The 13,410-nt window shown below is 35.9% G+C and overlaps 2 protein-coding genes across 2 annotated transcripts; one reads left to right on the top strand and one right to left on the bottom strand.

Annotated features, from left to right (window-relative positions):
• Positions 1 to 1,443: 1,443 nt before the first annotated feature.
• Positions 1,444 to 4,689, bottom strand: LOC126928664 (immediate early response 3-interacting protein 1-like). Its single transcript, XM_050744265.1, has 3 exons — positions 4,337 to 4,689; positions 1,753 to 1,854; positions 1,444 to 1,678 (listed from the first exon to the last, which is right to left on the bottom strand). Exons 1-3 carry the CDS (start codon positions 4,461 to 4,463, stop codon positions 1,608 to 1,610), a joined length of 300 nt encoding a protein of 99 aa, XP_050600222.1. The 5' UTR covers positions 4,464 to 4,689; the 3' UTR covers positions 1,444 to 1,607.
• A 27-nt stretch (positions 4,690 to 4,716) lies between these two features.
• LOC126928663 (uncharacterized) lies at positions 4,717 to 12,085 on the top strand. The gene is made up of 3 exons (XM_050744264.1): positions 4,717 to 5,812; positions 9,263 to 9,424; positions 10,332 to 12,085. Exons 1-3 carry the CDS (start codon positions 5,593 to 5,595, stop codon positions 10,355 to 10,357), a joined length of 408 nt encoding a protein of 135 aa, XP_050600221.1. The 5' UTR covers positions 4,717 to 5,592; the 3' UTR covers positions 10,358 to 12,085.
• Positions 12,086 to 13,410: the final 1,325 nt, after the last annotated feature.

Here is a 13,410-nt window from a genome sequence, read left to right as displayed (position 1 = left end):
GGGCCCATACGTGCTCAGAAATTGTGTAAATGGCAGGGATTCGATTGCACAAACGTGTTTATCACTTCTATGACTATTACGGTGAAGGAGATCAGCCAGAAGTGATCCAGTCGTTATATCGCCTCACGATTTCCGTTCCAATCGACCGCGAAGGCGTCCAAGATTAATGGACACTACAAATTAAATCTAACGGAGGAAATTGAAATAGTTAAACCATTCTATTTATCGTTTTGAATATATGATTAAGCGGACGTAAACAAATGTGCGTTTCAGTGGCGATTTTCCGTGTTTAGTGAATCTATTTTAGACGTGAGACATGTATCTATATTTCAAGGTATAACTCGAGGAAAATAAATTGATCCTTTAAAGATAGATATAAGATTTTAAAGCTGGCAATAAGAAGTTAAGAAATTATGAAATTTGTTGCACGTTGCTGAAATGTGACAAAAATTGAATTGTTGGTAGCTAATGACAGAATGCAAAGTCAACATGACACTTGTTTATTGATTGCACGGAGATGTGTATGTATATATGTTACTTCCACCCCGAGAAAGCGAAGAAGGGGAGAAAGTTACGAGAAAATCATTGGCTTCCCGCGTGCGCCATCGCGTCGTCTATGAAGATACGAAGACAAACAGACATGAGCATCCTGTCCAACTACTTACACCTCACACCAAGTCGAACATAATTTACAGTACGTTCGTCTGTTGATTTATGATTTAAATTACCCGTGAGAAAGTACATTCGAAGACACTTAACGGAAAGAGACGTCCTGTAGCGGAAGTTCGCCATATCTCTTCACCATGAATTTCCCCGTACTTTCAAGAATAAAATGTAAATGACTAATTGAGAAAATGAAACAAGTTCCGAGCACGTGTCTTGAGTAAATAGAATTTCGAAAAAAAAATAAAAGTAAAAAGATATTCAATTCTTTGACGATTCTCCTAACGAAGTATGAGATTTTCAATTGTTGGCGTCGATAAAAAAAAATGGAACTAAATTGCAACTTACAGTTACATGTTGATGTCGCATGACAAACATCCTTTTATAGAGTTGATGTTGCAATATGAATTTCGACGGTTGTTTCAAGTTTATTTGTAGACATTGGCAAAATGAAGTAAGTAGATGCTGTTTAGTGTAGGAAAAAGCAGATGTTTAGTGCAGATGGAATAGGAACTGCTAGATAACGTGGAAAGAAATATTCTAAAAAGTTCGAAATGATGAATGATATTTTAGATAAATATTTAAGTATATATGGAAATATATGTATTTTGATATGATAAAAGGTTTGTTGTGTATTACTGCATTATCGTATAAAGATTTTTTTGTCTTCACTACGATGATTAGAAAAATATGTAAAACGTATCCAATATAATTAAACAATTGGAAGCTTATAAAATAATATAAAAATAAATAAGAAGTGATATAGATAGAAACAACATATATAAATACTGCTATCTTTTAAAATACTTGCAGTACAAAAATATGCTGAAACACGATATAATAAAAAATACTTTACTCTTCGATACAAAGGTAAAAATAAAAGAATGTAATTTTGCGTTTATGTACATCAGTTTTCACAGCTCATTGTCCTTTTATTTACACCATCAATCGTTTCTTTCACCCAAGCACCAATTATTCACAATTATTGTTACGATATTTAGGAATATCAATGGAACTGCAACAAACAACATATTTGTGTTATATTTAAATTAATTATCAAACGAATTAAAATAATTTGTTTGTAATTACTTCGTGCCACCGTTCGTATGGACCTAATAAGGTTCAAAATTTGTGACTTTACTGTAGAAGGTTCTCCGAAGCCTTGAACATTTTGCCACGACGCCCAACCAACTGTAACAATGTTTAAACAAAAATTAAGTAATATATTCCAATATACAAGTAAAAACATATACATATGATTTATATATTTATTATACTACGCGATATATGTAAATACAATAGATAACATAACCTACAAATTCTTCATTTCTATGCAGGGGAAAAGTTCAGTATAAAAGAATAATACAAACAAAAATATGATGATATTGTGTACCTTTTGCAAGAAATCTTTCTTCGTTTAAATCGCAGATCGCATTCAAACACAACACAGTCGCTTCAAAAAGTGTCCAAAGTGTAAACGCCACATTATATCGATATGATGAATGATAACATTGAGAATATCACGCAGCGCCACTAGCGTAGGGAAAGGTAAAACAGCTTCATACGCATCAAACAATCAATTTGTATTGATTAGGAACCGTCCTGCCATCTTCCGTGTTCAGATGGAAACTAGCAATTAAAAAAGTGGCGTTATGCGGGAAATTTGAATTAAAATTTATTTTTACTATGTCAAAATATATTTAGAGTAATCTCGAGCGATTTAAACATCGCTCGAGATTCCAAAAATAAGATAATCTTGGATTTCATCGATAACGTTTTACAAATGCTTGCAAAAATAGTACTATATGGAAACTAAGAGCCTTAAAACGATATTCGAAAGAATCGGTAGACTTTACAAGTAACTTAACAACGCGATAATACAACGGATGGTTGGGAGCATTATTCTATTTATAATAATTGAACGACAAAGCGCACCTTCTTGGCACTAACGCTTTTGGAACAGGAGTACGAGTGTTTCTAGACGATTCGACGCTCTCTTCTCAATTGAGTTACGTTAACGATTCATGTGTGCCGATTTAGTTATAGAACTTAGAGTTCATTTCATGCTACCCTCGATCGTTCATGACCTCTATCATCATTTTATCACGCGCCGTTCGAGGCACATGTTTATCACGTGTAAGGAAATTCGTGGATTTTAATATTCCGATATCGTTTTGCGTATGCAAAGAAAAGTCGGAATCTTCCATATCGTGATGAAAGTCACGGACGTATTTGACGTGTGCAAAAATCTTTCTTGTTTGTAGACGATAAGTATTCAGCAAAAGCTATGCTAACTCACAGCCTCGAACAAGTGTTGTATTACTGCAAAAAATTGCAACACAGACTAAACTCGCGTCACCGGAAAGAATGCGTGAATCACGTTTACCAAATGTCACGTTTATGCAACTGTAGAAAATATTGCATTATGCTAGGTTTAAAAAAAGTTTGAGACAAAACTATCATTAATTTCAGGAAAAATTTCCAACCTGTACAATGCACGTTTTATTTGGCAACAAGACAATATAGGAAAATTGTTCCAAAGCCAATGTTTCCTCGACTAATTTAGATCTTCCACGAATTCATTCAAATCATTCATCATCCCCTAACAGATAATAATATTTATCATATACAACGATAACGACTGCCTTAATTTTAGCTATCTATATAAATCACAAGATACACTGATTCATTTCTCCGATAATTACGCAAATCGTATGATTACAGATCTTCTGTCACATAAAAATGTGTACTTTTCAATAAACTAGACGCAGCAATAAACATACATTATAATCAAACTTATAGAATCAGTTCTAAGAAATCGTATGATTCAAATCCACATCAGTGTGCGAACTATTTCCATAATTTATGCCGTATTAGACTGTACCTGCTGCAATTTCACAGGGTAATAACGCGTTACCATTCACCGACTGAATTAAATGACGCTGAATGTGAAGTACACGAGTCTGACCGCTCATGTTCGCTAAATATCATCGGAGAAATAGAAGAAACAAACGTGGACTTTGGTCGGTTAACGAACGAAGAAAAATGAGAAGATCGATTTGTGAACGTTAGATACCGATCAAAGCAAATATTATTTCAATCGTCGCATAATTGCAAAAGAAATGATATTCAAAGCTTGCATCTTTTCATCCAAGTAGATTGTAAATAATTATCATTTGTTATTGCAATCCTGTTTTCAGTCCGAATCATGTATTATCTAATCTATTGCCTGCAATAAATAATACTTGGGTGACGTCGAAACTGTTACCCAGGAAGCAAGAGTAAAATGCTTAAGCCGTGCAATTATGAATTACGTGATACGTTACGGTAACAATTTATGAGGCATAAGGTCCAATGATGGAACGAGAGGAAAGAATGATTCTGGTATCAGTTCGTGTGAACTGAAGGCGTGTACAATTGTACACTTAAGAACGAAATTCTATGTTGTCATCGTTTCAAGAATTAATACGTTAATGGTCCAAATTAGACTAGTTTTTATAATACAATGTCTAAGTAATGTCTATAATAATGTCTAAGTAAAGCGATTATAGTTAATCGACCAAAATAAACGTAAAGAGCACTATAACGGTGATTCAAATTTGGTGGAACGTAGCTCGCGTCTGTCGAAATTATAGTTGAGACATTGTACGATATTATATAATAAAGATTCTACCAGATTCCTCCATGACCGCTGTTGATATTTTCACGCAGATTTGTAAAATATTATGTAAAAAGTCGCATTGTCTAAGGTTGCAGTGGCCCAGTAAATATCGACGTTTTGTCCTCAAACGTAAATACATTCGACGTGTCCCCAATATGATTGCTGTATACTAGTAGTGGGGTAAGCGAATCGTTGATTGGCCAGTTTCAACAGAGGGAGCCTACCAGGTCCGGATCGATGTTGCTAAAAGCTGCAGCAAATGGGGGAATATCAGTCGCTAGTACCACCTCGATCTGACTAGAGACGACCGTTTTCACTTCACAATTTTACTTCGTTTTCACTTTGACTTTTAAACACTTTCGTATAACTTCAGTTACAGAACGTTAGGCGGATTTGCACGCAACATATAGTGAACAAAACATCAACAAACGCAGAGATTAGAATCAGACAATAGAGAGTCGACAGTTATATTCGAAGGTCTTTGGTGGATAAAATTAATCTGGTAAACCGGTTGTACGAGAACTGATTCTGCAGAGGCAACTCCACAGATTGTCCGTGTGAAACCACGTTGTCGTGGGCGGTAAAGGGAGAGAAAAGGAGGTAAAAAGGGTAAGGAATACCTTACATATAAATATACATAACCAAAGCAGAGTTGAAGTGGTGGCGAGAAGGGAACACCAGTGTGCTGGAAAACGGTGAGGCAGCACCGTGACTATGTAAACTACTAGCATATACTTGTGGCAGCGCGTGCGCAGAGTCGGACAACGTCTGTATCGACAATATTTATAAAGGTACATTGTGACGTGATAGATAGATCGTCGACGATCAAACAATCAAGTGAATCGAGGGTAAAAGAAGATTTAACCAAAGAAGAGGACAAAATCGGAGAACTGGGCTTTTCTTCGAGCATAGACAAAGAAGCACGCAAACTGGCTCCAGAGGTGAGGATCAAGCAAATTGGAACGAGGGAGGACCTGTTGTCCATAATACGGCACACAAGTAGCGATCATTTTTCGGAAGAACTCTAGCCGAAGATTGAGCAGCAAAACGGGTAAAAAGGAGACTAGCAATAGACCACTGTTTCCGAGTATTTTATACAAATAGAGGCCTCTTGTTTGCTGGATATTTCAAGCAAAAGCGTTACCAGGATCACTTTCATTCTTTTCCTGTAATTATCGACTTCTCGACTGGTCTACCTGTTGACTTGTGTTTTCCTTGGAAGGGAAGGGAAACCAAAGACCCCAATTTGAATAGTTCATCGTCGGGTTATGCCCTGGGTTACTGCCTGTCTCGACCTGTTGGCGGCACCGATTCTGGGTTACTGTCTGGCCGTGAGGAAACTTGCACTGCAAGCCGGCTTTTTCCAAGAAGAAACGAACAAATCGATCGTAACACAAGCGGTGAACGCTATCAATACGTCGACTATACAAAAGGAGACTGCGCCGTGCGCTGATACGATGGCACCAAGCGTCGAAGAACAGCGCCAAGGTAAATCGATTAAATGGAACACTAGTAATATGAGTTTCATCTAATTGATATTATTTACTCGTACAATCACACCATGTTCGATATATTCGATAGGTAACGATGTTATTGAATAGCAATTCAATCGGTAATCAGGTTGCGAAACATTCGATGGGAAACGTTATTTATTTCTTATTTATCGAAAACGAAAGCATCGGATTACTGTGCGTTATGCAATGCAACAGTCATCATAAAAAATTGCATGGAAATGCAATATGCAAACGAAATTAAAAAATGCCACCTGCGGAAATACCGGATGAAATAATGGCTTTTTTCATCGTTTGTTTTTCTCATTGAAACGCATTACGCTTTTTCGCTCGTTCTCTTTGAATTTCTCGATTCGTGTCAGCTAGATCTTTAGCTATTACACCGAAATTACCACGAAACCAGGCCACGGTTTCACGAATCTGTGATCTCCACTTGTAATAGGAGTGGTGACTATAAATAGAACACGATTTAAATAGATATCCGTGTCGTATGTTCGAAACGCGTGCCACGAATGAAAATTCAGCATGTAACAAATAACTTAAAATTGATAAACTTGTTGTTTTCATTCAGAGCACGGTGGTTTCTTATCAAAAGTTTCGTTTCTTTTTTCTATATCTCAGTAACTAAACGATCGTACCAGGTCCCACGAGTATCTCATCTTATCAAACTCAAGTTCTTTCGAATTTTATAAAGCTTCAATAATTTAAGCTCCTCTCTATCGTAAAATTCTGACAAGAGTTTTCGAGTACGATGAGTTCCAGAAAATATTTTGTTTTATCTAGTTCAAGTAGCTGTCAGTTCAATTTTTCTTTTTCCTTTTTTTTTTTTTTTAACGAAATTCTTTGGCAAATTTGGTGAAATGCGATGTAGTGGTAGCTGACGTTACAGCGCATGTTCCAATGCAACAAAATGGTTTTCTCCACAAGACCGATTATTGATTTTCTGCCACTGAGCTTGTTCTTATCCTGCGCATGACAGCATATGGAAATGACCGTGATGAATCTTCGCGAAGACGTAACGCAATTTTCATAATTAATTACTGTATTCTGACGTTACAAATTTCATTGCCATTTGTTCATAGATAAATAAATATTATCGACACGATATTCCATGGAATAATTTAGTATTCACGCATACGTTGGTAGCCGTAGCGTGACGAGAGTACATGCGTTGTTACAATTCAACGCTTGAATAATAAATCGAGTGACGACACGTTTCAGGTTAAAATACCAACTGTTAAAGCTGGTTTCATGGGGATTCTCGATAGGTGATAGTACATCGTTCGGTATACGCGAATGATCGGTATCGATCGTGTATCGCGTGCAACAGTTTGGTAAATACGACACTCGAAGCTGCACTTTGAATTATAAAACAATATACATACATCGGTATATAATCCGATTGTTTGGGTTGAAAAACTTCCGTTTTCAATATGTTTTATTTTTCAAAGCGAAACGTGCGATTCGTTTGTATAATCTATAAACGTGCATCGAAGCTCTTTTATCCACGGATCAAGGGGTCTAATTCGTAATTATTTTGTTGACACGCGTTAAGTCGAGAAAAACAGACACGCAAATAAAAATGAAGACAGATATCGCGAATGACGAAATCGTTTCGTGGCGTACGTGCTTTTGCTTATGGTAAAAAATCTACTCAGAGATTCGTTAAATTAGTCCAAATGTAATGACCTTTATCGCTTTTCGACCTTCGATTATTAGGCACAAGGACATGCCGATTCGAAACAACACGCGATAACGCATATTTCTATCGCCATGTCGAATTTCGTGAACCTCAGACAATTCGATAATTCTTACTCCATTTCAATTTTTTATATTGTAAACAACGAGTTAATTATAACGTTACAGACAGGTCGTCGTACGTATTTTCGTACTTGAACTTTAATCCTGTTTTGTACTTTCATTCTATACACCGCAATATATTGCGTACGATTACATATCGATTACGAACGACTACACGATATATTACATAAATTATCGCATGACATATAGAGTTTTAGAAAATATAGCAATCAAATACGTAGATCACGGATATTTATACGGTTCTGAGAAATATAGAAAAATCCAAATAATTACACAATCATATAAAACGTATATAAAAATATGAAGATGTTTGAAAAGTTCGCAACATTTCCGAGAATTGATAAGCTCTGTAATCGATTGCGATAAAATTTGAAGGGGTTAATTTATACCTTTTAGAGATTTCATAAATTTAATTTATATGAAGCAGTATTGTATTTTATATTCGATAGAATGTCAATTCTACGAAAATACATTTTATTTGAATTTCACTACGAACTTTTCAAATATATGAACTATAAAATTACTACATTTAGCGAGTGAAACAAATATTTCTCACAAATATTTCGCATGAATATCCGTATTCCAAAAATGAGAATAGAATAAGTCAGAATGTCGAACAAACAAAAAACAAAGTTTGTTGTTGAGATTAATACCGCGAAAGAAGCGGCAGTCGCAAAAGTGTAGTCAAAAGCTCTCGTGCATGAAGAGAGAATTCTAAATATAAAGTTCACCAACGCTCGGTTTTGAACGTGGAACTCAACAGGAAGGCATCAGTACTCAGTTGAAATTCGCACTCTGAAGCTCGCGAGTTCGTCTAGCCGGTTGTGTCATTGAAACGCATTTTTTATTATTGATTCGTCATTAGTTGATTGTCGAACAGTGTTGTTAACGGTACATTGTAAAGAACATGTGTGTGATCGGTAAGGATTATTCTTCCATCGATCAATAGTGAAAGCGATTTTAATCTAAATGTACGGGTAAAAAGCAGAATGCTCATGCAAATGTTGCACGCAATATAATGCTCGCGTATATCTTTTATTTTCACTTTTACGTTCATTGTTTCGTAGAAACCTAAATATTTCATTCGACGAAAACAAAATAAAAATTTAAAACATCTTGTTCATAGCGCGCGAGAAAGAGTTCTTTTGTGAATCGAAGATGCGTCGGAGGGAAACGATAATTTTCTCACTAATTTCATTCTTACTATTATACGATCATATTGTTCGATTTTCTATCGAATTACGTCACATACGTTCACATTGTTAACGATCATTCGACTGTTGGCTGGCTTAACAAACTAGCTTGGCACCGGGTCAGATCTATCATAGTCGTTTGGGTGCATCTTCTAAAATTGGTCGTTATTATTATATTATTATACACATAAAAATAACCGGATGCTACAATGAAATGCCTTAGAAAATATCTGACTTCTATCGTAATCGCGTATTGGCGTTGTTAAATTTGTTCACGATCTGTACATTTATACTCGCGTCTTTGTTGCACAATCCTTTGTCTCCTTGATATTTATCAATGGCCATACGTCTACTCATCAAGCAAGTGAAAATGCAATTAATTATACGAGTATCATAGATTCTGTTGCTTTCAGAACCCAAGGATAAAATCACAATAAGGATGTCGGGGATAATGAAGTCTCCCCGAAAATTCTCAGGGGTTGTAATCGCGATGTGCGGTTTACCAGGTCGTGGAAAAAGCCAAGTGGCACAATGCCTTTCGCGCAGGCTCAACTGGAACGGCGATTCCACTAAAGGTTGGGAATTCTGTTTTGTTTACTGCCAATTGCTACACTTAAAAACGAAACCTATTCATTAAATCATATTAGTCATCTTAAATAAGCGGTTTCGTAGTATTATTTCCATTCGACCAACAATTATTTGTGTTTCTTCTTTTTTTTTCCCTTTTTACTTCCTATTTTGTGGTTGTATTATGTGTACAAGTCATGTGTCTGATCATTAATTCGTTAGTTTTTCATTTTTCCCGTTTTTGTTTTCAACACGGTCGTTAAGAGGATTTATTACATACGCTAAATAGACTTGTTACGTAAATCAACATTTGCGGCGCTTTGAACAAATTTTAATTTCTATTTTGTAATATATTACATTGTGCTCTTCCTAGTTTTTACAACCTTATAAAATACTACAAATAGATATATTCTCTACATACGCATATACGTATACCAGATGGAGACTATATAACATGGTGGAAAAAAAAACATTATTTCATATTGTTCCTTTGTGAAATGCTAAATAATTGTTCTATGTTATTACGTCCCGGGACCTATTTATATTTCATGTATAAATAAAACTATTCTTATATATTTTATACTGCATTAATTTCGTCATACCATTGTAGTAACGATGGTAATAATAAAAAATTTATAATTACAATACGAAGTTGATGTGTACTTATTAACCGTGTACTATAACGAAACTTGAATCATACCATGATTTGAATATTATATCGCAGGTCTGCTTTATTAAAGTTTATGTTTAAAATTAGCCATTGTTCCCTGACTTTGCATAAGCTAGGTTTTAATGCTTTGGGGACCTCGATGTACGAACCATTCTATGACTTAGGCAAAAGTCTATATACTTTAGTATATAGTACATAGATAGCGTATATACCTTCTACATCTCTAAATCAATGCTTTTGCGTAGGAATTTGCATGGCGCGATCAAGATAAGCTGTGCTATCGTTATCCATGGGGAGAAAGCTACATCGACGCCATGCACCGCGTGGAACCGGTTATTGCTGAATTACAGAGATCTAACAACATCTTGGTCGTGTCTCATCAAGCTATTCTGCGCTGCATCATTGGCGTTTTCACAGATAAAAAACCGGAAGAGGTGCCTTACGCTGAGGTGCCACTGCATACCATCATCCGAGTCAGCAGCCATGGTTACAATTACAAGGTGGACTTCTTCAAGTTACCCATAGAGTGCGTAAACACGATTCGCGTGAAGCCGAATAATTGTAGCGCGGACAGAACCGCGGACGATGCTCTGCTCACAGTCCCAGCACATTTCGACATACCGGATCCTTGGCGAAATCTTGGCAGCGGACCCACTCTCGTACAACAACACTGAGAAACCGCTCGGAGATCCACGATCACGTCGAAAATTCGATGTCTGTTAGTTTGTAACCCTTGGAGCTTTCAGCAGTGATGTCTTCTTGGAATATTTTTGCTTTTGAATTCAGGCAGGGGATGAAGATTTGAAATATCATGCAAGTATGGATTGAATATATTTTTAGTACGTATATATGTATAAGTAGATCGCTTTAAGGTATCTTTAAGAAATACAGATTCGATGAGACGGAAGATGATGATATCGGAGTCAATTCTAGATAAATAGATTGGATAGATCGCGTGAAAGAAACGACATGTAAAATCAAATAATCGTTATCGATACTGGAAATTTATTTCTGAAATATTCTCATGAATTTTCTCATGAATCCCGAGAAACTTAGGTCGTTTCAAATTTGACTTGTTTATCGTCGAGTTCCGTTACCTTCGCGGGATGTACTCCGATTGTCATGTTTTTCCTCGTTGATTCTGTTCCCATTGGCAATAATTTAGTATCCTGCTGCTGGAGCCCTCTATACGTTATGTTTAAGCAGTTTAATTTTAATAATCACATACAAGTCAAATATTACATTAACTCTAATATGTCGCAGATGACTATCGCAAGAAATATTTTAATTGTACATCGTAAAATTCAGAAAGACAGGCAATCTTTTAAATTGTAGGAATGCGAAACATGTCTTTCGTATTAAATTCTATTTCAAAATATTGATATAATATATACAACGAACACACGAAAGACAGTTTTTTTAGTATTGTACTATTTATAGGTGATAGAATTTTAGATTTATGTATTTTCGTTTGCCTAGTTCCTAGCACAACGATTGTAAGCCTTGAGATTTGGACGATATTAGGATTTTTATTACTGTAAAGTACAATTGAAAGATACTATATCGTAGCGTTATATAAAGTTTGACTATAAAACGGACCTGATATCATTGTTAACAAGGAAATAACGAATATTGTATTTTTCGAGTGTGTATGAGTGTTCGAACGATAGATGTATATTTCTACGCACAAAATTAGCGGTATACTGTGCTACGGTCTCATTAAGAAATGTCAAACATTCGAGCAAAGTATTTTTCTCTACGAAGGAAAGCGCGAGAAATAATCAACAGAGGCGATTAAGAAAGAAAAAAAATCGATATCGAATGGTGCCTGCTTCTGTCGATATACTGTTACGTTTCACTTAGAGTTATATTCTATCTCGTGGACCGCATAAATATGCATAATATTTTATTAGGCATCACGTGGAAATCTCCGAGCAATCTATTTATCCAGAACAAGCTCGAGGATTCGTAAAATGTGAATAGAATAAAAAATAAATAATTTATTCTGAGATGAACTAAGTACGGCAGAGGGCAAATTAATTTTCTATACAAGTATACAAATGGCACAAGTTATCTAGTCCATTCATTGCTGAACATTCTGGCGTTCTTTCTTTTCTCTTTTGCTATGCGGGAATCGACATAAAAAATTATACAGCGTTCTAAATGTTAAGTCGTATTAATACCTTTTAAACTCCTTTGTTTGTTTGTTTTTTAATTGTATATTGTATTTTCGAGCTATCGCGGGGAGACGCGGTCGTTAGAATACGCGTCAACGGGAATCGTAAATTCCCGTTACGATTAGAATAATCAACACCACGAATAGTTCGATCCCCGTATTTCGGTTAGGATAATCGGGGTAGTTGTTGCGGTATAACACTGGGAGTCACGGAGTTATAATAATGTATATTTCCAACACTTTATACAATCACACAAAGTAGTAACGCCGTTGATTAAGATACAGATAACGAAAAGAAGGATTATTCTTAGATGAGAGAAGAAGAGCTATAGGAGCTCTAGGCCCTTGAGAGCTGTAGGAGCTGTCGGACTTCTGGATACTGTGAGAGCGGTAGGAGACTCTAGGCCGTGTAGGCCTAACATAACTTCCGCAATTAACATTCAATGACTCGTGTGTATGACTAGAATGATTCAATAGAAACAGGTACAGCTTTGAATAAGTTTGACTAGATAAAAAGTGATTATCAAGTAAACTGCGAACATGCATTTGTGAGAAACTTATGAACGTACGTAATATGCAAAAATATATAAAGTACGCAAAATAGAGTAGTCGTTAGAATATTTAGTAAAGCAAGTTTCTGCTTAGGTTGCATTCCTTCAGCAGTATCCATAAAAATATGAATTTGAATAAATATTCGCAGTTTACTATTCAAGACCCTGATGGAAGCTTAGACAAAGTCTTAACCACAAATCTTAAAAAATCAGCAAAAGTACAAATATTTCATAAAGTTTCACCATTGTTTCAATGAGAAACGACGAGATTCAATAAAATCCCGTCAGTATCCATTTTAAATGCCCGACCTCATCAATTTGGCAGTATAATCTCTTTGTTTACTCGCCAAATGGAGCTCCAAGCTTCTCAGCATTCTGTCTTGAATCTCCTGGTCGTGAGACGAAGTACTTTTCCATAAACCAGTTCTACAATGCGCCATTCTCGGCTCGTTCCTCGAATAAATCCCCAGACGAAAGGCAGAGTAATTCGATTGAGACGACTTCGAGTTTACATCCCATTTCGTTTCGGGAACAACATTCTTCATGAACCCCACTGTAGCTCTGCGACAGGTGTCATAACCCAACAGTTGAATCTTT

This window comes from Bombus affinis, unplaced genomic scaffold (assembly GCF_024516045.1).
Source record: "Bombus affinis isolate iyBomAffi1 unplaced genomic scaffold, iyBomAffi1.2 ctg00001270.1, whole genome shotgun sequence".
Lineage (NCBI taxonomy): Eukaryota > Metazoa > Arthropoda > Insecta > Hymenoptera > Apidae > Bombus > Bombus affinis.
This window is presented reverse-complemented; position numbering and strand designations above follow the sequence as displayed.